This window comes from Scaptodrosophila lebanonensis, unplaced genomic scaffold, assembly GCF_003285725.1.
Source record: "Scaptodrosophila lebanonensis strain 11010-0011.00,11010-0021.00 unplaced genomic scaffold, SlebRS2 tig00001415-arrow-pilon, whole genome shotgun sequence".
In the NCBI taxonomy this organism is placed as follows: domain Eukaryota; kingdom Metazoa; phylum Arthropoda; class Insecta; order Diptera; family Drosophilidae; genus Scaptodrosophila; species Scaptodrosophila lebanonensis.
This window is the reverse complement of record NW_022060742.1, coordinates 9,022,862-9,046,511: the sequence shown is the minus strand read 5'-3', so window position 1 is coordinate 9,046,511 and position 23,650 is coordinate 9,022,862. Positions and strand designations below refer to the sequence as shown.

Below are 23,650 nucleotides of genomic sequence, written 5' to 3'. Positions count from 1 at the left end.
TGATTTTAATTGAAAGGACAATAACTCAAAACAGGCATACAAGAAGCCAACGATTTCCAAAAGCAATGATATGTATATGAAATGATAGCATATATATATTGAAATCGCTTTTGCCCACATACAAGTATGCTTTTCTTCAAAAAGGATTCGCAAACTCTTTCACTTTTGTGAAGGGTATAGAACGAATAGCGAAGAACAGTGAAACATGCGGGCAGCTCCTTTTGAAATTCATTTAATTAAAAAGTTGTCGGCCAAAAGCAACGAAATGTAGGCGTAAAACGAAAGTGAAATCAGAATCAGAGAAAGCGCACAAAAAAGGCAGCAGTCGGCACAAAAAGAGCGACAAAGTTATACGAAAACATATTTCAATAGTGGGCGCGCCCCATACAATATTTGTATAGGTATGTGTGTGTGTGTATATCTATCTGACTGTGTGTGTGTGTGTGTGTGTGTGTGTAATAATTCGCGATTTTCTTTATCAACCCTTGCATGTTTGATTTTCATTTACATGCCACGAGGCAGGCTGGCAGGCAAGCCAAGAATACAACGTGACTCAATTCCACACACACACACACACACACTTGTACACGCATAGTGTATGGCAGAACACAACAAAATCTAAATGGACATTCGAAGTCCATGCTGGCGTGCAGGTTTTTCCTGGACAGTGGCGAGCTGCTTGGCTGTTTGTTGTTATCACATGCCTCTGGCGATTTTTACGCTCATTCGTCTTCGTTCCAACAGGGCGAGAATGTGGCAGAGTGGGCCAATCCCCCCTCTTCCCCCCTCCGCACACACTGATTCCTTTGCTCTTTTCCTACCTCAATGCCGCCGCATGTGTCTGTGTGTAAACTCTTTTACTACATTTCTGTTCATTGGTATTTGTTCATATGTATGTATGATGTGTGTATGTGTTGGTTTTGGGCACGTTTTGGCTTTGATAAGTTGGCTAGAAGGAGGTTAGCCTAAGCCAGTCGCTACTGGTTTGTCGGCCCAGCCCCCAACCTAGCCACAATCTCTCCTCTAGTTTGCTTCATTCATATTCATTCATTATTAGAAAAAATTTAACTTTGCGCGCTCGCTCGCTCTTCTTCTCTATACATGTAAATATTATATACATACATATATATATTTGTGTGTGTATAAAAATTGAAACGTCGCGCTGTCCTTTTGATGTCCTGTGCTCGCTTTGTTCGCCTGGTCTAGTTCGCAAGCCGTTCAGTCTGTGCATAAAGCTGCTCCTACGCGTTACGGCACTGAAATCGGTGCCTAGACTGGACGCACGAATATTTCGGATTTAGAATATTCGAGGAGGATTAATTTAACGACCACATCGATACTCCTTTAATAAGCAATTCAAAAACTAACATAGTGCAATAATTTAGTGATTTACATAATATTCATTTAAATAATAATATAATAATAATTAGTCTAAAATAAACCCATGTGTTATTGAACTGCAAATAAATGATGTGCGTGCCCTAAATCTGATAAGCAAAATAATTGCCAGTGCACTATTAAGAGGGGCATTAGCGTAAATACAATTAAATAAATACTAACAACAGATAACAACTCGCAGAACAACTCGGGCGTAACCTCGCCACATCAATTATCCGTGACCTGGGCCCCACCATGCGACTTCGATGTGCAACATAAATGTGGAAAACAAATGCAGAGTCCTGCCGATGTGAAACGGGAACACTATAGAGGACTAAAAGGCAGAAGGTAAGTGCAAAACATGCCGAGTAGCAAAGACAAATTATTAAAGTATAGCTTATTCTAATTAAAATTGTTGTACTTTGTGCGCCTTTTAATTTTTGCATTCTTCAAACAAAATACTTGTTTAATATCAATAATGCATTAAATATTTATTTATTTATTTATATTACACCACTGATGAAATGTATTTTAAAAACAGAATTCTTCAAGTTGTGATTAGAGATTTACAATTGAGTTTTTAAAGAATCCCCTGTTTTTTGCACCGGAGTACATCTATCTATCTAGTATCTAGAAATATTCAAATAGTCGAACCAAAATTAATCCAATAGTCGGGAAGATTTTCATCAAATGAATGAGCATTTGCTTTTTGCGTAGTGCTGTATATTTCTATAGAAATAAATGTTTTTGCAGATAGGCTTAAGTTTTAATTGAAGCAACAGCATGTACTTAAGAGCTATTTAAACGGGCTACCAAATTATGAGTAGGAATCTAATGGGACCAGATGTTCATAACAAAATTTAAATCTGCTTCTAGCAAACCACAATGTCTCAATGAACAACATAATGAGATGAAAAAATATTGGGATATCATTTGGCCATTTCGAAAAATTGAAGTATTACCAAATTAATTTGTATCCTAATAGTTTATCATCAAGAGGAAAGTCATCGTTGACTAAAATAAAATAAAATACAATTCTTATACTCCTACAAGAATAAAGCAACATACTTAGCTTTATGGGGCATTTTTGTAAAAATTAACTCTGTAAATACAGCAAAAGACAAAGATTAGACATTCTTTCTAAAAGTATTATTTTCTCACAAGTATTTTTGACAAAAACGTATGTATATTAAAAAAAAAAAAAAGAAAAAAGATTAGATATTCTTTCTAAAAGTATTATTTTTTGACAACGTATTTTTGACAGAAACGTATGTATATTAAAAAGCCAGCCATAATTTAATTCTTCAATCAACGGACTGGTACTAAACAATTGTAAATTAATAATGAAAAATAATTAACAAACTACAAGTTACTACATTTAAAAGTAACTGGCATACTACGTCCTTTAGACAAAGGCGACGCAAGTCGCAGTCCTAGTCACATACAAACAAAAACAAAGGCATGCAATACAATACTAGCACAATTAGCTCATAAAGCCTTTTGTGCAAAATAAATTACACTTACGGGTAGCTTGAACATAATAACTAAACTGAATCGTGCTGCCATTAAATACAAATATTTCTCTTATACACAATTATTGTTAATGATAAGCATTTATAACAATATTAATTCGTTATACTCATGTAAGTTATAAACCAAACATCTTTCTCATCCAACTCTAGAACCGCATCTCAAGAGGATAGCAGGTCCTACGACCTAAACGGTACGCTTTTCACAAAGCACACTTCTCCTCACATATGCACACACAACAACAACACACTCCCTTATCCTTGACAGCCTGCTGTTTAACACCCACTACTACAACTACTACTCCTGCACAGATTTTCAATCGCAGAACCAAAGTAGCGACGCCGAGAGCAACCCCTATAGCCAGTTTCAGAGCGCACAGTCGCCAAATGAAAAGGATGAGGACGTGGACGATGAGGAAGATTACTCGATTTCCGTATCGGCAATAATGCAAAGACGTGCCAGTGTGCGCGGACATCGTGGTAAACGTGGCAGTCGCAATTCACGTCGTGCATCGAGTCCCATGGATCACGTTCTGGATAGTGTGGAGCGGAGGCGCTCGAGTGTCTATACGACAAGTTCAGGCAAGGCTATAAAAACTGTTAAAAGATTTGTCCTAACTAAAAGGCCAGCATGGCCTCCACGAGTGTCTCGAGTGCCTAATCAACGTCTTTAGTTGTAATTTTCTTTTCATGCTACGTGCGTCATTTGCGCAATGTGGCCAACGTGGTTAACTTGGCGCATGTGTAATATTTGTCTTTAATATTCCACAGAGGAGGGCACCAATCAGGAGTCCACGCAAGAGCAAATTTTTGAAAATATACGCCTACACAAAGAGGTTATACAGTCGGTTAAGCTACAGCCATGGCCCATGCGGAAGAAACTGAAGTTGGTGCGGCAGGTGAGCAAGCTTTGGGTGGCAATAGGGGTGGTGGGGGGTGGTTGTGGCTCTGGGCTCAATTGTCTTGGCATTTTCACGCTTCAGCAACAAGAAGATTAGTTGCTGTTTCTGTTTTTGTTGCTGTTTTTATTGTAGCTCTTGACAAGTCATTGAAAATGTTACGACAAGCGCCCATCGGCCATTAAATTGCCAGCACAAACTTTTCGATTTCATTTAATGCTGCTTTCTCTTTCACCCTCCCCCTCGCTCTTATTTCTCACCCCCCGCCATGCTGTGACGCTTCTTCAATGGCATTTTTAATGATGTCGGACGACGATGGCTGAACAAAAAAAAATTCCTCGACAACAACGTTTGCTTATTTTTTTTTTGTCGTTTTTTGGATTTTGTGTTGACAGGCAAAAACGTATGTGGCACGCCACGAGGGCGCGCTGCAGGAGCGCTTTGCCATGTCACGCAGCACGAGAGATTTGTGGGCGAGGTTTAAAATTTTAATGGCAGCGGTAAGTGATTTCTCTCAACACCTCCTAACAACAGCGCATAGTGCTCCTGTCTGAGCCGAACTGAAGCTTCCTTTGCGGTTACTGAACTGCACAGCGCAACCTAATTGCAGCAGTTACTTCACATATGCACACTACTCTGCACAAGTATCGTGATTAATAAAAGGATCACTGATCAAGCTACTTTCCAGTGCACAATTCGCATCTATTTTCATCATTTTTTATAACCACGATAACAATTTTCCTGTACCGCGTCAGCGATGCTTTAATATTTCCTATTTCTTTCGATCTTTTTTTTACTTTTTTAAGCAGGCTTGATATACTTAACATATTCTATATACAAATACAAACAGATTATATATACAATATTTTTTTAAGATTAAACTGAGCAGTTTTGTGAAGGAGGAACTTTCAAATCCAGCTTGAATACAAATGTTGATTTTTGTGGTAGTTAGGAGCTGTTCACAAAAGGTGTGAAGTATATTAATATATCATCCTATATATCATCATATTGAGCATATTAGAAAACTCACAAATTAGCTCTTACAGTTCCGCTGATGTATTTAAATACATTGGGCACTCTCAAATTAGAAAGGTTACAGATTTGTCATAACTGGACCTTATAAGCTAAAAATCCTATAAACAAATTTGGGGGGAGTTGTAATTGCCATGCGTACATATCGTTATGTAAAATCAGAAAAACGAAGGTTTTAATTAGGTAATAACTAATAAATTTAGTATAGAAGAATAATTTTAATTTAAAAAAGGGAGTCTTTGGTAAAGGTTGAAAGATGGTTGGAAAGAAAGGTGTTTAGACTATTTCGTTGAGAGAGGTGCTAAAGATTGTGCGATGCATAGTTAGTAGTGCATCTATTTAGGAAAACTAGAAATTAATTTATTGTTGGTGCGCAAGAAACTGATAATCAATGAAGCCATAAATTCTAACCGCAAATATTTATACGCCAAATATTTTAAATAAAATATAAATAGTCTCATTTAACATACAACTGTTTCAATAAAATATCAGAAACTAATGTTAATATTCACAATAGTATATATTTTTATACTTGAATATTTTACAAATTTTGAATATAATTAACTTTTAAGCAACATATACTCCTACTTATAAACTTTAGATTGCTTTGATAAATACTTATAAGCCAAAATTTGATCCAATCTACAAGTAACATATAGTTATTCACACTGACAAAAAAGTGGATCCCTGATCCCTAATACTCTCTCATACGTAGTCAGAGAATATTGAGAGTTGTACCTCCATTTCAAATCGAAAATTCAACACAACTGAAACATTTGTTTTTCTAATATACATATCTAGTAAATTTAATGGCCAGAACAACAAGATGTTTTTACAATTACACGCATAACGAACATTTCGAGTTCGATCGTACTGCGGATCATCTAGAATATACTTCTATGCCCCCATAAGTCTTTCACAAAACCTTTCTGCGTGTCAATATACTCTTCAGGCACAAAATGATATGCTAATAATAATTTATCCTTTATGGTGTGTCAACAAACAATTTAATGTTACTGTATGTCATGCAATATGTGTGCGTTTCGGATTATTCGGTGCTCGCTCACACACGCCTGATGTCCCATTTTCCATGCCATTGCCAAATGCTTTAGAGCTTAGTTGTGGCGGCAGCCAAGCACAGCAACTACTGACGTGGCTTATGGGCCTGAGCCTCGGCCTGGGTCTGCGACTGGTTGTAAGTATGACTAGGAGCGTTTTGTGCAAACACTTTGCTGACCGGAAATGATTGCATGGCGTTGCCGTTGTTGCTGTTGTTGCCGGGCTGCAAGGACGATTGTCACACATTGGCATGCTGCACAGTGTGGGAATGTTTACCCTATAATAATATTTGTGTTTATACAATTTATGAGCAACTCTGCTTGGCTGTCGCCCTTCTATGCGGCAAATAAATCAACAGCAACATAATTCATAAAGTTTGTTGGCGCAAAATTGTGCTCGACATCCTTACCGAACTGGGCGAATGCGCCAGTAAGGATGCAAATTTCAAACTGCAATCTGCAGGCTCTTGCTCGAAGGGCAAACAATAACAAGAATATGAAAAAGAGCATTGTGGCAATTAAATTAAAACCAATTAAAGTGGCAGTAGAAAGGATCACGTATCGTCGGAGCCACGTCACTTATTTTCTGTGCGGCCATAATTGCAGCATTCGGTACTAAACTGTAATCCACATTGAAAGTTTGCTGTTTGTTCAGAAAATCCTTTAATAATCGCCTCAGATACAAAGAAATTTCGAATCAATTATAACTCGAATTTATGCCAGGCAGTTTTCCATCAAAAGGCAGAACCTGAATTGTTTATCAGAGTACTCTAAGGTTCAATAAATGGTAAATCGATTAACGTTTTTTATACAGTAAATAAAATGCTTTTATTTTCATGAGAAGAAATTCAAAATATTGTGTTCTACATTTGAAATTTTTGTAGCCCCTGCACAACATCACTTTATTGCTGTCTGCGAATTTTAATCATTGGCAATTACAGCTCATCACTTATGAAGAGAATGTACTTAAAATCCATTAACAACTTGGGTGACATCATAAATACGAATATCTGTCAGCGTAGATTCGATTGATAAAATCAATTAATGTTATTTGTGTGATTAGTTAGTGGTTGATTGATTATAATATAGTATGTATATGTATATATAGTTCATGTATAGAGTAATTTGTAGAATGTTTTTATTCTCTATAGAAGTCAACTACAAAGCCAGAAGAGAAGAGAAAAATACCTAATGCTTTTAAGAACCCACTCTTGATTAATTTCTCCAAAAATGGAAATACTCTTTTATTTACAATATAAAAACTAGCTAATTACACTTATAAAAATTAACCCTAACTAATTGCACTGTTATTAATTCCTTTTCACTAATTAATAAAATTATTTGATTGTTAACGATATGGTTATATATATATATATAACTTTGTTCTTCTTTCTTTCCTTATTCTTTCTTTCTTTTGTTTATTCTTTATTTAAGATCTCTACTGGGTTGAACAATTATTAAATTTTATGATTACATAAATTGTGGGATTCCTGCTAACTCATTGAGCTATGCCAGGCCCCCATTTGACAAATAAATGTGGTCGAAAATTCAAAAAAGGGCTCTAAAATGTTTGGATGGAATGATTTTAAATGACCTTCAAACTTTCAAGATTGAAATTGAAATATTTAGAGCCTAGAAACAGCTTTATTTTAAATTTATTCCTACAAAATCAATGTCATTATTTATCAATCTTTTAAATCTGACAATTGTGACTTGTGGCGTGCGAATATAAAGCAATCACACAAGTGTAAGAGTAATCATCGGTTATTGATTCAGCTTTGGGCAAAATCAGACAGACACACGCTGCTTCGATATAAAGTATATTCCTCCTTTCTACTTGATGTCCATACATATTATACTCTTGCTTTTCATGAAATCACATTCACTTTTGGATTGTTGTGCAGCGCTGGCGGCACTGGAAACGCGAGACCGCCAGCTTCCTCACAGTGCTTATACCCTGGGAGCTGCGCATCAAGGAAATCGAATCGCATTTCGGCTCTGGTGTTGCTTCCTACTTTACATTTTTACGCTGGCTGATGTGGGTGAACATTGTGATTGCCATTCCACTGGTAGCCTTTGTCATTGGACCGGAGGTAGGTGAAGCAACCATTGTGGATGTATATTAAATATATTAAGCAAACGAAACAAACCACAGTACTTTGCGACGAAGCATGATGAAACGGATCCACGCAAGCGCATGTCCGATCCGGAATATAAGGTGGCTGGTAATCTATTCACCTTCTGGGAGTTTGAGGGCTACCTGAAATACTCGCCAATGTTTTATGGGTGAGATTTATGAGAATGGGAGGCATACTCGTATGTGTGGCATGTGTTAATTGTGACTCTATTGTCTTTCAGCTATTACTCGAGCACTTCCGGCATAAGCACTTCCGGGTATAAGCTGCCTTTGGCCTATTTCCTGACAGCAGTGCTCGTTTATATCTACAGCTTTGTGGCCACACTGAGAAAGTGAGTATAAATCAACAAATATCGAATGCTCAGAAGAGAATATAGGCTGGCAACTAATTAATTAGTTGAAGGAATTGGCGGCTGGGGGCTGATTAAATTAAACAAATCTAGGCAGGAGGCACGGCCTCGTCGAAGTTTAGTCAATATTCGAATAAAGTTTATCCTTATGATTAATGTTCTAAGGGCCACACGCACTCAGACACGCACGCATCGAGTGTGGGCGGAAACGGAAATGACCAAACGCCATTTTTGTCATGCCTCCAGGCACTTCGGCCGTTGCCTGCCCGCCGTTTCGTTTTAATAGGTTTGTTGGCATTATGTTGATTTCGTAATTGAACAAAGTGTGTGGCAAATGTTGATTTTCGCAATCGCAGCGAATTTGTTGATGCCACGAATGAATTCGGCCCTTTGGACTTTTACCGCCACGTGCTCCGCATGCATAAGATAGCATCATGAATTGGCCTATTCTCAGCTATGTTCTAAGAATTGGGCTTTAGCCCCAAACTAATGACTGCTAAGTAAGTGCAACTGAAACTTTTCTGTCTTCGCAGAATGGCCGAAAACTCGCGCAATTCGAAACTTTCATCGAAAGACGATGAGTGCGTTTTTTCCTGGAAACTATTCACCGGCTGGGACTTTATGATAGGTGAGTAAGAAATGTGTTTAATTTTAATTAACTTGCCGAATTTACAAGTCGAATTATTAAAATACATTGAAAACTTCTAAAGCAGTAAAGTTATAACTTTGATGCCGAGAATTCTTATTTTCATTATAACAATAAAGAAAAACTTAAAACAATACAAAAAATCGCATTTCAAGACAAAATCGTTATGAAGTTAAGACTATCAGATTAATATGATCTTATAGTAATTAACGGAAAGTGGCAAAAATTGTGGGCGGAACCTATCATCTGTTCTCATACTGTTTTTAGGAACCTCATTAATTTGTGAATTTTCGCTACCGTGGAAATCAATTTTCAAAAGGAGTTTCTGTGGCTGGCCTAATCAGTTATAAATACGAAAGAAATTAATAAATTAGTCTCAAATCATTCCAAAACAAGCCATAGGCAAAAATAATTAGAAATTAAGATAAAGATATTTGAAGCTTTGAGAACGAAATTGTAGGCTTTTCTTAAATGAGGATACTTCATGTAGTAATTACATTACTTAGTCTTATTTTATCACTTAATTCTAATACAAAGATAAAAATTGTAATATCTGTGCAGTATTGAAGTATTAAGTACAAACAATTTGGCAATGCTACTCTTGTGGACCATCAAAATGTGAGTTGTAATTGATTTCTAAAACAGCTTGAATACTTAGTAAATTAAATTTTAAGATTTCTGTAAAAAATTTCAATAATTGTCCTTTCTCTGTCTTAGAGAAGAGAATGCAAGTTTGGTTATTCTAGCTCTTGGACTTCCTCAAATCCTTTCGTTCATACTCCTGTCATACTGATTGTACATATATTCTGATTTTCTGCCACACCTGCTGCTTTTTGTTTCAAACATTTCCACAAAACTCAATACCCTTTCACCATTCGGGTACAGGGAATAAAAATTAATATTAAAAAGTATTATTCCGCTCGTCTAAACTTAATCGATATATCAGAAATAATTGAAAGCCAAGTCGGAAATTAAAAATATATATTGATAGCTACAACTTGAAATCAGGCGGATATAAGAGCATTCAATTAATTGTGAAGCGAGCAAAAAAATACATAATTAATGGCTGTACTTAGCCACACCAATAAAAGCTCAAGGAAATAAAACGTTTATTACTATTTCCCTGTCGACAGGCCATGCGGAGACGGCACATAATCGCATTGCCTCTGTTGTGGTTGGCTTCAAGGAGGCGCTGCTGGAGGAAGCCGAAAAGAAAAAGGATAATCGCAAGTGAGTAATAAGTTGCGGATTACAAGTTGTAAAGCATAAAGGCCTGTCGCTCCATTTTGCAGCTGGCGCGTCATTTTGCAGCGCATATTGGTCAATATTTTGGTTATGGGTCTGCTCGGCCTCTCAGGCGCCACTGTAGTGCTATTGGTGAACCAGTAAGTAGAACGGATAATATATAGTCTGAGCTTTAGGCAGCTTGTTCTTTGCAGCTCTGAAGACCTGGCCAAGCACGACAATTGGCTGAGTCGAAATGCCGTGAACGTGACAATGACGTTGCTTTCATTTTTCTTGCCTATGATATTCGAGGCGTTGGGCCTATTCGAAAATTGGCATCCCAGGCAACAGTTGCGACTACAGCTGGCGCGGTGCGTAAGAAATGTGTTTTATGGCTCGAGTAATCCATTTAGTAATCTCACAATGATTTCTATAGCATCATGATACTGAACATGTTGAACTTGTATTCGCTGATGTTCTCATTCATCTACAAGATCAACAGCAAAGAGAAGCCGCTGCAAAGGCTGAAGTTTGAGAACGAGACCAATACCGCCGAGCTGCACAATCTGTTGAGCTCTATTGAGGCATTGCGCGCTCTAACCACCACCACTTCCAGCTATAGTGGTAGCACCCTGGACGATGAATCGTCGACAGCGCCCTGGGGCAGCAGTGCCGAGGGTACTTTCTTCGCCAGTACCGCAGCAACATTCCTATCATCGACATTGCAACGACTGAAATGCTATAACATAACCATAAAATGCTCAAAACCCCGACGAATATTGATCAACACTAAGAATATAGCGACCACATTGATGTTACTCAATCTGACAACAACCACGATGCTGCCCAGCACAACGATGCCAACCACAACGACAATGACAACAACCACTGAGGCCACCACAACAACGCCTTTGACAACGCTACCAACAACTTTAAGTACCACCACACCATGGACCACAACAACGAGTACAACAACTAGCACGACTACGACAGCGACTACAACAACTACTCCTATTCCAAGCACCACCACCACAACAACAACAACCACTCCAACACCTCCTCCAACAACGACGCCCACCACAACAGAAATAGCAAGGACGACAACCACAACCACAGAGAAACCGTCCTTCTACACCACCCAAGATGATGAGGACTATGACTATATCTCCAGCGATATATCGAGCGATGATTACTCATCAGCTTCCGCGTCCGATACAGACGGATCAACAACCACAGCACCTGGCAACGATAGCTTCTTCAACTATGACGACTACTCTGATAGTGAGGGGCCCACAGTTGTAGATGAGCTCAAAACAACCGCAAAGGAATCAGATGATCCTTTGGCGAAGGTGCTAGCACAAGTGGATGAGCCACAGTCGCGTAAGCGTCGAGCTTTGGATGAATCTCCACCATTTTCGATTCGCACCAGTAAGTACAGTCGACGACATCGGAATGAAACAGGCAGAGAGTTGGGTGCCGAAGCGACGACAGCTAATCCCCCAAGGTGGCCAACATACCGACCAGCACCACTCCCGCCGCCCACTGATACCGCCAGGCACCCCTACAGACCACCACCATATAGACCCCAAACATATCGGCCACCAACATACAGACCTCCAACGTACCGACCACCAACATATCGCCAGCCCACAAATCAACCACCAACTTATGGACCGGCAACGCGACCACCTTATCGGCCAAATCTTAGCACCTACAGAACACCCTATAGTCCACCTACTTATAGGTCACCTAACAGATCCGTCTATAGACCACGTCCCACTACTACCACCACAACCACGACGACTACGAAATTGCCCGTTTCATTAACGCCAATTCTCAGCGAGACTGAGTGGAATCGCTTGCTTAACCAGTTCAGAGTTTGGCGCACCACATCGACAACCGAAGACTACACCACAGTAAGCACCACAGAAGAGGTCACAGAAGAAACCACCGGGTCCTCCACAGAGCCCAGCACTATGGAGAGTAGCAGCAGCAGCAGCACAACAAACAGTCCTGAATACGATGACTATTACTCTGAGCCGACCAGCACTCCCTACTTCATAGGCTACGATGACATTGCCGAAATCGGACGAACCATTTACTATGATGCTGATGAGGTGCACAATCAGAATTTTGAAAATTGTGTCATTACCATGTGTTCAGATGGAGCTGGAGATCTGTTTGGCGGTGGAACCACCCCCAATGGCCTGGACACAACTCTGACTGGCGGCGGAAAGGATGTGGCTACAGCGATGCTAACACCTCTGGAGCGCCAGCAGAGGCGCTTGAAAGAGGTGCAGCTAACATTAAAGCAAATACAAATGAATCTCACAACGATGTGCTGGGAAACCTCACTTGGTCAGGAGCTATCCAAGGTCATCGTTTTCGATGGGGTAAGCTTAAACTTTGAATGTTCTGCTTATTAAATGTGAAGAGCAATACATGAATATTTTATAGAGATAATCACTTCAGCTTGAATTGTTATCATTATTTAATGCATTTTGTACTCGTACACATTGGTACTATCCGTCAGTTAAGCATCCCATAGTTCAAAGATTATATTATTAGGCAGAATGACTTAAACTTAACACCCCTTAGCAACGAAATTACATACTTTTTAAGAAATACAGCTCTACTGTATTAAAAAATTCACACTATTTAACTCGTAATAGTCCCATCTATTTTCATTATCTACAGAAAGCATTTTCTTTTTATAATCCGGTCTTTTCAGCCTATTTTATAGTAAAAAACTTTATATGATTTCATCTTAGCATTTCTACATTGAAAATCGAAGACTGTCCATGTAACCCCAGGTGTATTTTATAGGTAGTCAGTATATTTATGAAAACCGTCTATACCACAATGATTTAAATACTGAAGCAGGTGTTATGATTTCCACCTCAATTGCCTCAGGCTATTTTGTTACATCAAAAGAAGTAGTTTTAAATATCAAATCGAGTTTTAATCAACAGAAGATGTTCTTTAATACATGAGTATGGAGTCTACAGTCCATAAAGCATCTGTTTATTTCTAAGCCAGATGACACACTATATTCCTTCTTTCGGATCAAAAGTAAGACCTTGAAGTAGTTTTAAATATCAAATCGAGTTTTAATCAACTGAAGATGTTCTTTAATTCATGAGTATGGAGTCTACAGTCCATAAAGCATCTGTTTATTTCTAAGCCAGGTGACACACCTTATGCCTTCTTCCTGAGGACTGAGCTTTTCTGGCTTCGTACTCTAAAAGGCTACTTTATCTCAACGCCGTTGTCTAGTTTATTTTAGTTAACATTTTCAATAGTCTTATTTGCTTAGATTTCAATAGATTAGTATAATAAACTTCAGATCCTGGCGAATCACTGGATAGAACAACTTGACACAGCAATAGTAAATATTTATAGGCATTTTTTAGTTTATGTGAATCCTTGAAAAATAAAAGGTTTCCCAATACGGGTTAATGAATAAATTTTGGATAAAAGCAATATCCAATAAATGATGCATGGTTGTCACTTCAGTAGGGGAGCCTACTTGTGTGAGAAGGTAAAAGGTGAAAGGTTAGCTTTTGGCAGCTGATACACATAACATTTTGAAAGGCATTCGCTCCGGAAATGCCAGCGTTTAAATGTAAATTTATCACCATCAACAGCTATCAATTTCCTTTGCTGTTTTCCTCTCTCTCTCCGTCTCTCTGGGGCAACAGTCAAATGTAGCTATTCCTATTCCTTGTGCCACTCGAGGGTTTAGCAGCAGCAGCCGACGTGCGCGCCTTCATATCAAAAATCTATTTAACTTAAAATATGATTGAACTTAAAATGAAAAGCCAGCCAGACAAGAACGGCAGCAACACCAACAACAGCAACATGAACAGACAGAAAATATGCTAAACAAATGCCATTCCCGCATAGACAACGCCAGCCCAGTGCTCCCAATGGCTAGAAACCCACACCCCACCCGCACCCACTTCTGTGGGTTTGTGTGCGTGAAATCCCGTTTAGCTAAATTATCCGGAAAATTTTACGAAAAATTTGTTTTCCGCTTTGAGTGAAGCATTGCTCGAGTAGAAAATAAAGATAAGTAAAACGCTATCCAAGGCACGCTGAATTCTGATCATTTTATTTTATTTTTTTTTTTTTTGTCTACTTTTTGGTCTTCTTCTTTGTGCCGTGCACCAATCGTCTACAAAACCGAAACAGACCAAAATCAACTTGACTTAAAAACCCAAAAAAGCATTTTATCATAATAATCTCTCTCTGGAGCATTGGCTGTTTGGTTGCTTGTTTGAACATGGCTGTGGGAGGAAAGACATTTTTGGGTTAGTGGCTCAGGCAAGACGGGCTCAGATGCCACCCTCTTTGGCAACTGGGGCACAATTTATACTCGTATATCTTTTTGGTGAGCACACAAAGAAAAATATCGACAAAATGCTAAATTTTCATAAGCATTATTTTGAACTTTTGGCTTCGATTCCGAAGTTTTGTTTATTGATTGCCTTACTGGCCAGCTCATTGCACACACTCACACACTCTCTCTCTCGCTCTCCCTTTCTCTCCCTCCCGGCAAGTCGCACTTTAATTCTGTGGGGCAAATGCTTTCTTAAGTTGGCCGCCAGCAGACAATGGTCGCTTCTCAAGGTTGCCAAAACTAGTGGCATTTCAACACACTTTTCGCTTTTACAAATATTTTTGCTTCAACATTTATCAGCAATTGTGTGAAAAGTTTGGATAAAAAATAATCCGAATAAAAAAGGCACAAATTTATTTATTATGCCTTTTTTCTTTGGCCGACCGCCTCTAATCTCTATTAAACGATTCGGCCAAGCAAATAAATTAAACAAGTGCCGAGGCTTACTTAAGCGCATTTATGTGTTGTGCATAACAAAATTTTGGGGAGCCGGCAACCCGAAATGTAAAGCAAAGGATCCGACGAATCCAGTTTTACATGTAAGGTGGGCACGAACTCGTGCGTAAACTTTAGCTACAAAACGTATGGGTTTTCATTTTGATTATACACTGTAATCAAAGCCAACAATAGGTATGTTAATTTAACATGAAAGGAGCTTGAAATAGTGGCTTGTGTTTATTCTATATACTAGTCTATAGACTACAGATTTGTAGGACAATAAATTATATAAAGCTGATTATGTTTTCTAAACAGCGGACTGAATAAATTCCAGCATTTAATCCAAAAAAATTAGAGCGATAAAAATCGAAGTAAATAGTTAGAAAAATTCTCTTTCGTAAAACTCTATTTAAAAAAGAAATAGCTTGTTTGAATGTTTTCAGCTTCAGCTTTTAAGCCGCTCATCTGGAGTTATAACTCTAATCCAATTTATTTGGCCTTTATAAGATATTTCATCAACACATATGTAGTTTCAAATTTATTACATAATTTTAAAAAAATAGATCCTAAGTATAACAAATCAAAAGTCTGCGACCCAGAAAGTCTACGAAAGAATTAGCTTACAACATTAAATTAGTATTATATGCATATAGAATTCAATTAATATTCAGTTATAATTTTCTTACATATACAACTTAGATTTGTTAGCTGCGTATAAACATAGTAGATATCGCACATGCTTTAGAAATTAAGAGACTAAGAAAATAAATTGACGAAAATATGTTATTATTATTATTTTGAATTAACTATTTATAAATTAATTGGACAAAAATAGGTAATTGCACCCCTTTATTTTTGAAAACAATATACTCTAGTAAATCTGGCATAGGTTCTTTATATAAATTTTGAGCAGACATAGATAATGCCAAGTCGAAATAGGCTGGAAAGGAAAGGGTAACTCACAGTTCACCTAATTGTTCCCTCTTGTATTGTGTGTGGTTAACAATGTTCGTACTTAAATTTTTTGCTGAATAGTTTGCAGCAAATCAGCCATAAACTACAAGACAATGCACATGGCCAAGTTACGTGTGTAAACTTATAAGCAAGTTCCAGATTTCAAATTGAGTGTACATAGGCAAGATAAACACATGGACATGAACCTGAACATGAACATGAACATGTGCATGAGCATGAGCATGAATAGACCTTTGTGAAAGAACGATTTTGTTTAACTTTACTTTCCCGCAAACACCCAAAGCTCATGTCCATTTTGGCGCCATTGTGCATAGACTTTCTGCGAGCGCTCTTTGTGCGGTATGTCAATCAAAACTGGTGCTGGGACATGGAGAAGACATTCCCACAGGTAAGTGTGTGGGTGGTTTCTTGTCTGTCACACAGAATGCGGTGACTAATGTGGCGCTTTGTTTTTGTGGCAGTATGGCGACTTCAAGATAGCCGAGAATATACTGACGTTGATTAATAACCAGGGTCAAGTGTGGATGGGCATTTTCTTTTCACCGGGCCTGGTGCTTATCAATCTGGTGAAATTGATGATTATGATGTACTTCAGGTCATGGATTGTTTTGACTTGCAATGTGCCCCACGAGGTTGTCTTCAAGTGAGTGCAGAAAGCAAGAGGCTTACGACCCATTATTAAAATGAATTGCTTGCAGAGCCTCCAAGTCGAATAACTTTTATCTGTCATTGCTGCTGACCATGTTATTCCTTTGCGTGCTGCCCGTTGGATATGCCATAGTCTGGCTACGTCCCTCCTGGCACTGTGGACCCTTCTCGGAATACAATCGTATTGCCGAGTTCATAACCAACACCACGCGTAACGCCTTACCCAAGTGAGCCCTGCAAAATGCTTAAACATATCAGAAACCCATTCATTTACTCTCTCCTCTTCTCCCCGCCAAATCAGACAATTGCACGAACCGCTGGACTATCTAACATCCTCGAGCACCGTCATACCACTACTGCTCCTCCTCATACTAATCATTTACTATCTCATATCGCTGACGGGTGCGCTGCGTGAGGCCAATCAGGACTTGCGCACCCAACTGCAAAAGGAGCGCGAGGAGGAGCGCAAAAAGATATTCAAAGTGCCCGAGGTCAAGCAGGCGGAACCGACGGCCAGCACTCTGACAAATCGCTGGCGCAAAGTCCTCGAGGCGTCGTCGCCTGTCACGCCCACACAGCAGCCAGATTTTGATGCCGAGGAGCAAAAGAATCAAGCACGCAAAGGTGAGTTCCCCTTCCCAGCTAGCCTTATACTCTATCGCCTTTTTCATACGTATATATATCGGACAATTTCTTAACCATTTTAAAAACCGTAAGCACCTCAGAAAAAATCCTGCCACTCGCAACGATGCTCTGGCACAGGTATGGTCGCCGGCCTGCGTGTACTATAATTTATGTAGAGCACCCAAAGGAAAGAGCCAGTCAGATTGCTCCAGTAAGCGGTTTTGAGCATAGATATTTTTTATAAATTCACTAGCAGGCGCCTTTCTCCTTTCGCAGCCCAAAAAATCGAAAAATTCAATTCAAATAAGAAAAATCTCAGCACTATTTTTGCAAACCTTTCTAATGAAATGGTTGCTGTATGCATACAATATGAATAATATAGTACTTATTCTGTCCAATCGTATTATCGACTTCATTTTTGAAGAGTTTCCCTACACGATTAAAATACCGCTAGATAAATGACAATAGCTGCTAGATAATTGGATTTCCACAACAAAATATTGTTCTTCGTTACCTACAAACAAGTGGAGAAGCTAAAGTCGGGTGTGACGACTTTAAAATACTCTGTAATCACTAACAAGAAAAACTTTCCGAATTTCAATCAATTTCTAAAAATTCCAAGAAATAGAAATAGAAAAATTATCGGAGCAGTGGGGGGAGAACAAAAAAATAAAATAAAAATAAAGCAAACAGCGTACACACATAAGACGTCTTCATGGAAAATTTGGTGTCTAGCTTTTACAGTCTCTGAGATTCAGGTGCTCATACGGATGGATAAATGGACAGACAGACAGACAGACAGACAGACAGACATACATATGTAGATCGACTCGTCTTGTCATGCTGATCAAGAATATATACACCTTGTGGGGTTTGCCCCGCCCCCTGAACAACAGTAGACAATTATATATAAATTATGTGTGCACAGTTTGGTTTAGGTAGCATTTGAAATGTGGACGCTATTGACGAAATTCTGTAGCGGGGGAAGGGGGGGAAAATTCCAAAAAATAAAATAAACTCGTCCTTACTCGGACCTAGGAGAATCTGGATGCCAACTTTGGTTATTCTAGCTTTTATAGTTTTTGAGATCCTCGCGTTCATCCAGACGGACGGACGGACAGACGGACGGACATGTCTAGATCGATTTCTCTCGTCATGCTGATCAAGAATATATATACTTTATGGGGTCGGAGATGCTTCCTTCTGTATGTTACATACTTTGCGCAAACCTACCCTACGGGTACAGGGTATAATAAAGTCCAAAAAGCGAACATTTATATGCATATGTGTCTATAGTTGTGTATCTGTACAGTACAGAGAGAGCATTGGCAGATGTTGCATTTATGACCATTAATATTAATCGCAATTTTAGTAATTGCGCAAAAACCGCACAAAAGGAATCGTCGCGACTTGCCAATTATTTATTAAGTATAATTGTGTTTCGTGCTTACTTCATTGCCTTACATTTTTTAAGAGAATTCGTATGCTCTCTGCTTTTCTGATTGATCTAACTGCGCTCTCTTGGTCCTTTGCGACAAGTTGGGGCGCTTGGCCACCCAAACTCCAACTTGTTGGTATGTCTTCATACAACAGACTCAACACACAAATGTAGGCAAGTTAGCAATCTGTTATACAACACATTCGGCAAGTTTTTTCTTTTTTTGTGTATCTGTTATGTTATGGTGACAGTTAGTCTGCTAATGTAAAGGCCACTGTTAGTGCGACATACATACATACAGCATGAAAAAAAAAAATCATTAATATAAAAATCGCTGCGTACTTACATTTACACACAGATTTATTGCGATCGCTTTAATTAAACATTTTTTCAAATTGAACACCTTTAATTATTTAAATTACATTTAAAAACACTTAAAAAAATAAAAACAAAAAAATGAGGCACTGCGCAATTTATTTGAAATCACGAATACACACATACATACATACATACATACACACATACATAAGTATGTATGTATGCAGCACATTAATCGCGCGGCTTTTTCGCATTATTAAACACATATTAAGAACACTTCACACACAACCTAATATGTAATTTGATTTTACATCATATTTCTAATATTTAAACTATTAAATATTTTCATAGAGTTTATTATTATTATAATTAAATAAACACTTTCTCAGAGTTTTCGGCAACTTCAAATAAAAACGACGCGACGCGTTCAACAGGTCGAGAAAAACTAAGCCTTGCATTGCAGCTGCAAGCAGAATGCTCTCTTACGAATGTAAAGGGGAAGGCAAGGAATCAAAAATCATAACTGTAAATTCGCTCACGCGTCTGCCATACGTATTTCGTTTCATGCAAAGTCTCTCACATGAAATGTTTCGTTGATCGTTTATTATTTTTCAACATGTTTATATAAATCAACAAATTGATTAAATGTACATATGCTTTTACATACTTTTTATAATATTTAAACTATTAATTAAACACTTTCTCAGAGTTTTCGGCAACTCCAAATAAAAACGACGCGACGCGTTCAACAGGTCGAGAAAAACTAAGCCTTGCATTGCAGCTGCAAGCAGAATGCTCCCTTACGAATGTAAAGGGGAAGGCAAGGAATCAAAAATCATAACTGTAAATTCGCTCACGCGTCTGCCATACATATTTCGTTTCATGCAAAGTGTCTCACATGAAATTGTTGGTTGATCATTTTTTTTTTAAATAAAATTTATTGAATGACCAAGGATTACGGGAGCTATGGAAAATCGCAAATTCCGGACTCATCGAGTTATTTAAAGTTTTTAACAAAAATGTTATAATATCGAGCTAGAGAGCTTTCTCTATCGTTGATGACCAATCTTTAAAAATCAGTTATATAATTTTTTCATCTCTTCATTTATTGCGTTTGGTTCGAATTTTGCCAATCCAACCAAGTGAAGTTTAAGAATCAGATTCTATAAATAATTAGAGGTTAAAATAATTCCCCCTTCGCCTTCTATTTCCATTTAATGTTAAAGAGGGATGACCCAGAATATAAGTATATTTGAGACCAGTGCGTACAGAAACCTTTTGATATTTTAGGACATGCCTATTAATGTTGGAATTATTATTCTCCTCCGCAGAGCTCATCTCACGTATCATGAAGAAGGCCTTGCGTAAGAGTTCCGCCACATCTGATGAAGACTCATTTGTGCGACGTGACGACGATGACACGGACACTGAGCACCAGGACTCGTTACCGCATGACGAGGAGGCCAAGGACAAACGTTTCGGTTTGTCCCGACTCCAGCAAATCCGACGCACTCGCAAACCCTCGCTTGTGGACATTGTGCAGATTGCCAAGCAGGAGCGAGCACGTAACGCTTCCAATGCAGCACCAAACTCGGCGGACGCCACGAGTCCGGACACAGCCGGTAACTTTACCATGAAGGAGCCGCATCCAAAGAGTCGCTTCAAGGTGGAGCGACACAATCGACAAAGTACAAAGGAGAAGAAGGACAAACGACCGCCAAGTTATGAGGCGGCAGTTCCGAAACAGGAGAACAACGACCACGACCCGGAGACAAATTCTCGTATTGTTAGCGAACGTCGGGCAAGTTTGATGCGCCGCAAACGCGAAGAGGGTGATTCCAAGCCCACAACGCCAGAGGCACCGCAGACACCCAAAGAGGAGGAGAAAAAGGAGCAGCCAAAAGACACTGTTTTGAAAATCTTGCCCAAGAGCGAGTTCCACATAGTGGACGAGAAAAAAGCGCCACAGAACGATGATGAAGCCCCCAAATCGCCTCAGCCGCAGCAAACCAAGCCCAGCTCTCCAGATACAATTGGCATTGGCAAGTTCAAGTTTCGACGTCACCGATCGAAGCACATGCATACCAAGCCAGAGGCAGAGGTTTTCAAATTCGACGACAAAAGCGTGGGCAAGAGCAAAGCATCTGAGGGGGCGGATGTGCCCACAGAAACCAGTCCGGATCACTTGATCACTGAGACCACGGGCAGTGAGTCCCTTCCCTCGCCCACGCCCAGTCTGGCGCATCAGCATCAGCGACAAATGAACGGCGAAAAGTTGGCGGCACTCTCCCGGCAGGGACGTAGGAAAATCGGTTCACTGCTGGCGCTGGTGCGGGAGGCCGTCAACATCAAGAAGGATGACGTTGAACAGGGCTCGGATGAGTCGCCGGGGCCGACAACACCCACATATCTGGCCTATACCCCGCCACCACCACCTTCAGCATTGTCCAGCCAGGGGAGCGCCACGGCTCTAGAAATGCCACCCACGCCAGAGCCAGAGTCGCCCACGCCCAGCCTGCCGCTGCACTTTGGAAGTAGTGCGTCTTCAGGAGCGACAGCAAAGCGCTCAACGCGTCCAATCATAAAACCGCCGACGCCACCCACTGCTGTTCCCACTCCACCCACAATTCCTGTGGCACCAGCCGCACCCATCCCAGCCCCATCTGCCAGCAAACCCACGCTGGCTACTATGGATGATTGTGCCTTAGAGGAACTGGATTTGCCGGGTCCCATCAATTTTCCCAAGCGCAGTGCTTCGCAGCGGCGACGGGCAATGCGCCAAGACTCCCAGAGCTCGGTGTGGTCCGATAACATTCCCACAATTACCATCAGCACCACCGGCAGTGAAGAGTGCATTGTCGAGCCGGAAGCGTCAACCCATAATGGATTGCCTGAACGTGCCGAATCTTCGGGTCCGGTCGTCAATGTCATCAAAATCGACCTGGAGGATGACAGAAAGGAACACAAGAAATAATTTTGGAAACCGTTGAGTGCCTTCAAAAATTAATCGTGTCTTCTTCTTCTTTAAATACAAAACACACTTTTTGTAATGTCTACAATATTTGCAATTTTGCTTAAACTTGCATTTTAGCTAAAACTCTCTGTATCTTTACATTTGGAGACAACAAAATTAACAAGCTAGCTAACTTCCTTATGATATAAAAATAAAATCTATTATGCACTTACTTAATATGCTTTTAAACTAAAGGATGGACAATGGTGAAGTATTGGTTGGAATTGGAATTCGGAATTTCGGAACTAGCTGAAAGAACTTGTTTTGTTCATTTCTCACAGCTACGGTTCGAGTTCTGCTAAAGTGTATAACAGTATAATAGCCGACGAGCAGGAAAAAAGCTTTAGTCGAGACCTGCACCAAATAGAAAGCTTTCCAAAACATTTGAATTTAGTGCAACAAAAAAAAGAGAGGGAATGTTTAAAGCATTTCTCTCAAGATATCTATTTAAAAGAAAAAAAATTCTATAAGGTACATTTAGGTATAAAGCCTAATCATGATCTAGCTATTCATTTATTGTTTAATTATTATTAATTATTTTAGTCTTCTTATTTATTATGATAAATATTAGGAAAATTAGGCTATTTTAAAATACTAATTTCAAAATTTGGCCAACCTGTTTTAAGAAATCAAAACAATTATCAAAACAAAACTAAGTAGTGTTTGCAATGATAAGTTTTTTAAATTTTCAATTTAAATTTTGATGTGCATTTGAAGCCCTTCTCTTGTCTCTGTGAAACCATTGTTTCAAAGAAAAAAGTGTTTGGTTGTTTATAATTTCAAGGGCTCTTTATTCGATTTTCTTTACAAATTTTCGCAGCACCTTCATAATACAGTGAAAACTCTCTCCGCCAATTTTATTCCGCCCAAGGGGGAGTGTCCGCTTAAGGGGATATTTAAATAATTTATATACCGATCGCATGTTTTTGAAAAAGTGTCCGCCGAAGAGAGTGTCCTGATAAAGGGGATGTTCATTAAGGGAGTTTTACACTGTACATAGTATACTTATTTTAGATTAATTTAAACACACAATTGTTTCACGATCAAATTTCGATGGAAATTTCGACGATCGTGATAAATAGACGATTAAATTGTATCTCAATTGCGTCAATGGCAAAATTCGTTCAACGATTGTTTAGTTTGGACTACTCTGAAGTATTTGAATTGAATTAAAATAAATCTATTATGTTTAATTGATTGCCTACTTGGCTAGAACAAATATGCATCAGCATATGCTTCCAAAAAAAAAAAAAAAAAAAAAAAAAAACTGAGTAAAAAATAATTGTTGAATGAAACTAAAAGTGCGCCTTTTGTCGTACAATGAACTCTTATCAGCACAAACTATGCTTGCCAGCGATAACCTGCCAGCTACAATGTCTACAAATCCATCCAAAAGTAGAACACAATCTCTCTCTCTAAACGGAAAATTGTTATGAGAGCAGCATCCAAGAAAATGTCCGTACAATAAGTTCATAGAAAGAAATGAAACCAACACTTTACTTTTAAATAGCAATGGCCAAGACTGTCTGCATTTTTGTCAAC

The 23,650-nt window shown here is 39.0% G+C and overlaps 1 protein-coding gene across 1 annotated transcript; it reads left to right on the top strand.

The window, feature by feature from the left end:
* The first annotated feature begins 1,654 nt into the window (after positions 1 to 1,654).
* On the top strand, positions 1,655 to 22,069 carry LOC115632759. The gene is made up of 19 exons (XM_030530008.1): positions 1,655 to 1,725; positions 3,060 to 3,100; positions 3,219 to 3,488; positions 3,678 to 3,805; positions 4,201 to 4,305; positions 7,800 to 7,988; positions 8,051 to 8,181; positions 8,254 to 8,364; positions 8,916 to 9,010; positions 10,162 to 10,258; positions 10,321 to 10,413; positions 10,468 to 10,623; positions 10,689 to 12,645; positions 16,351 to 16,455; positions 16,529 to 16,710; positions 16,766 to 16,942; positions 17,017 to 17,339; positions 20,427 to 21,668; positions 21,738 to 22,069. The coding sequence occupies exons 1-19, from the start codon at positions 1,670 to 1,672 to the stop codon at positions 22,067 to 22,069; spliced, it is 5,790 nt and encodes a 1,929-aa protein (XP_030385868.1). The 5' UTR covers positions 1,655 to 1,669.
* Positions 22,070 to 23,650: the final 1,581 nt, after the last annotated feature.

Coding starts and splice junctions, on each gene's coding strand:
- LOC115632759 (XM_030530008.1), top strand. CDS start 1,670: ATGCAGAGTCCTGCCGATGTGAAACGGGAACACTATAGAGGACTAAAA. Junction 8,182..8,253: donor TACTCGCCAATGTTTTATGG/GTGAGATTTATG, acceptor ATTGTCTTTCAG/CTATTACTCGAGCACTTCCG. Junction 9,011..10,161: donor CGGCTGGGACTTTATGATAG/GTGAGTAAGAAA, acceptor CCCTGTCGACAG/GCCATGCGGAGACGGCACAT.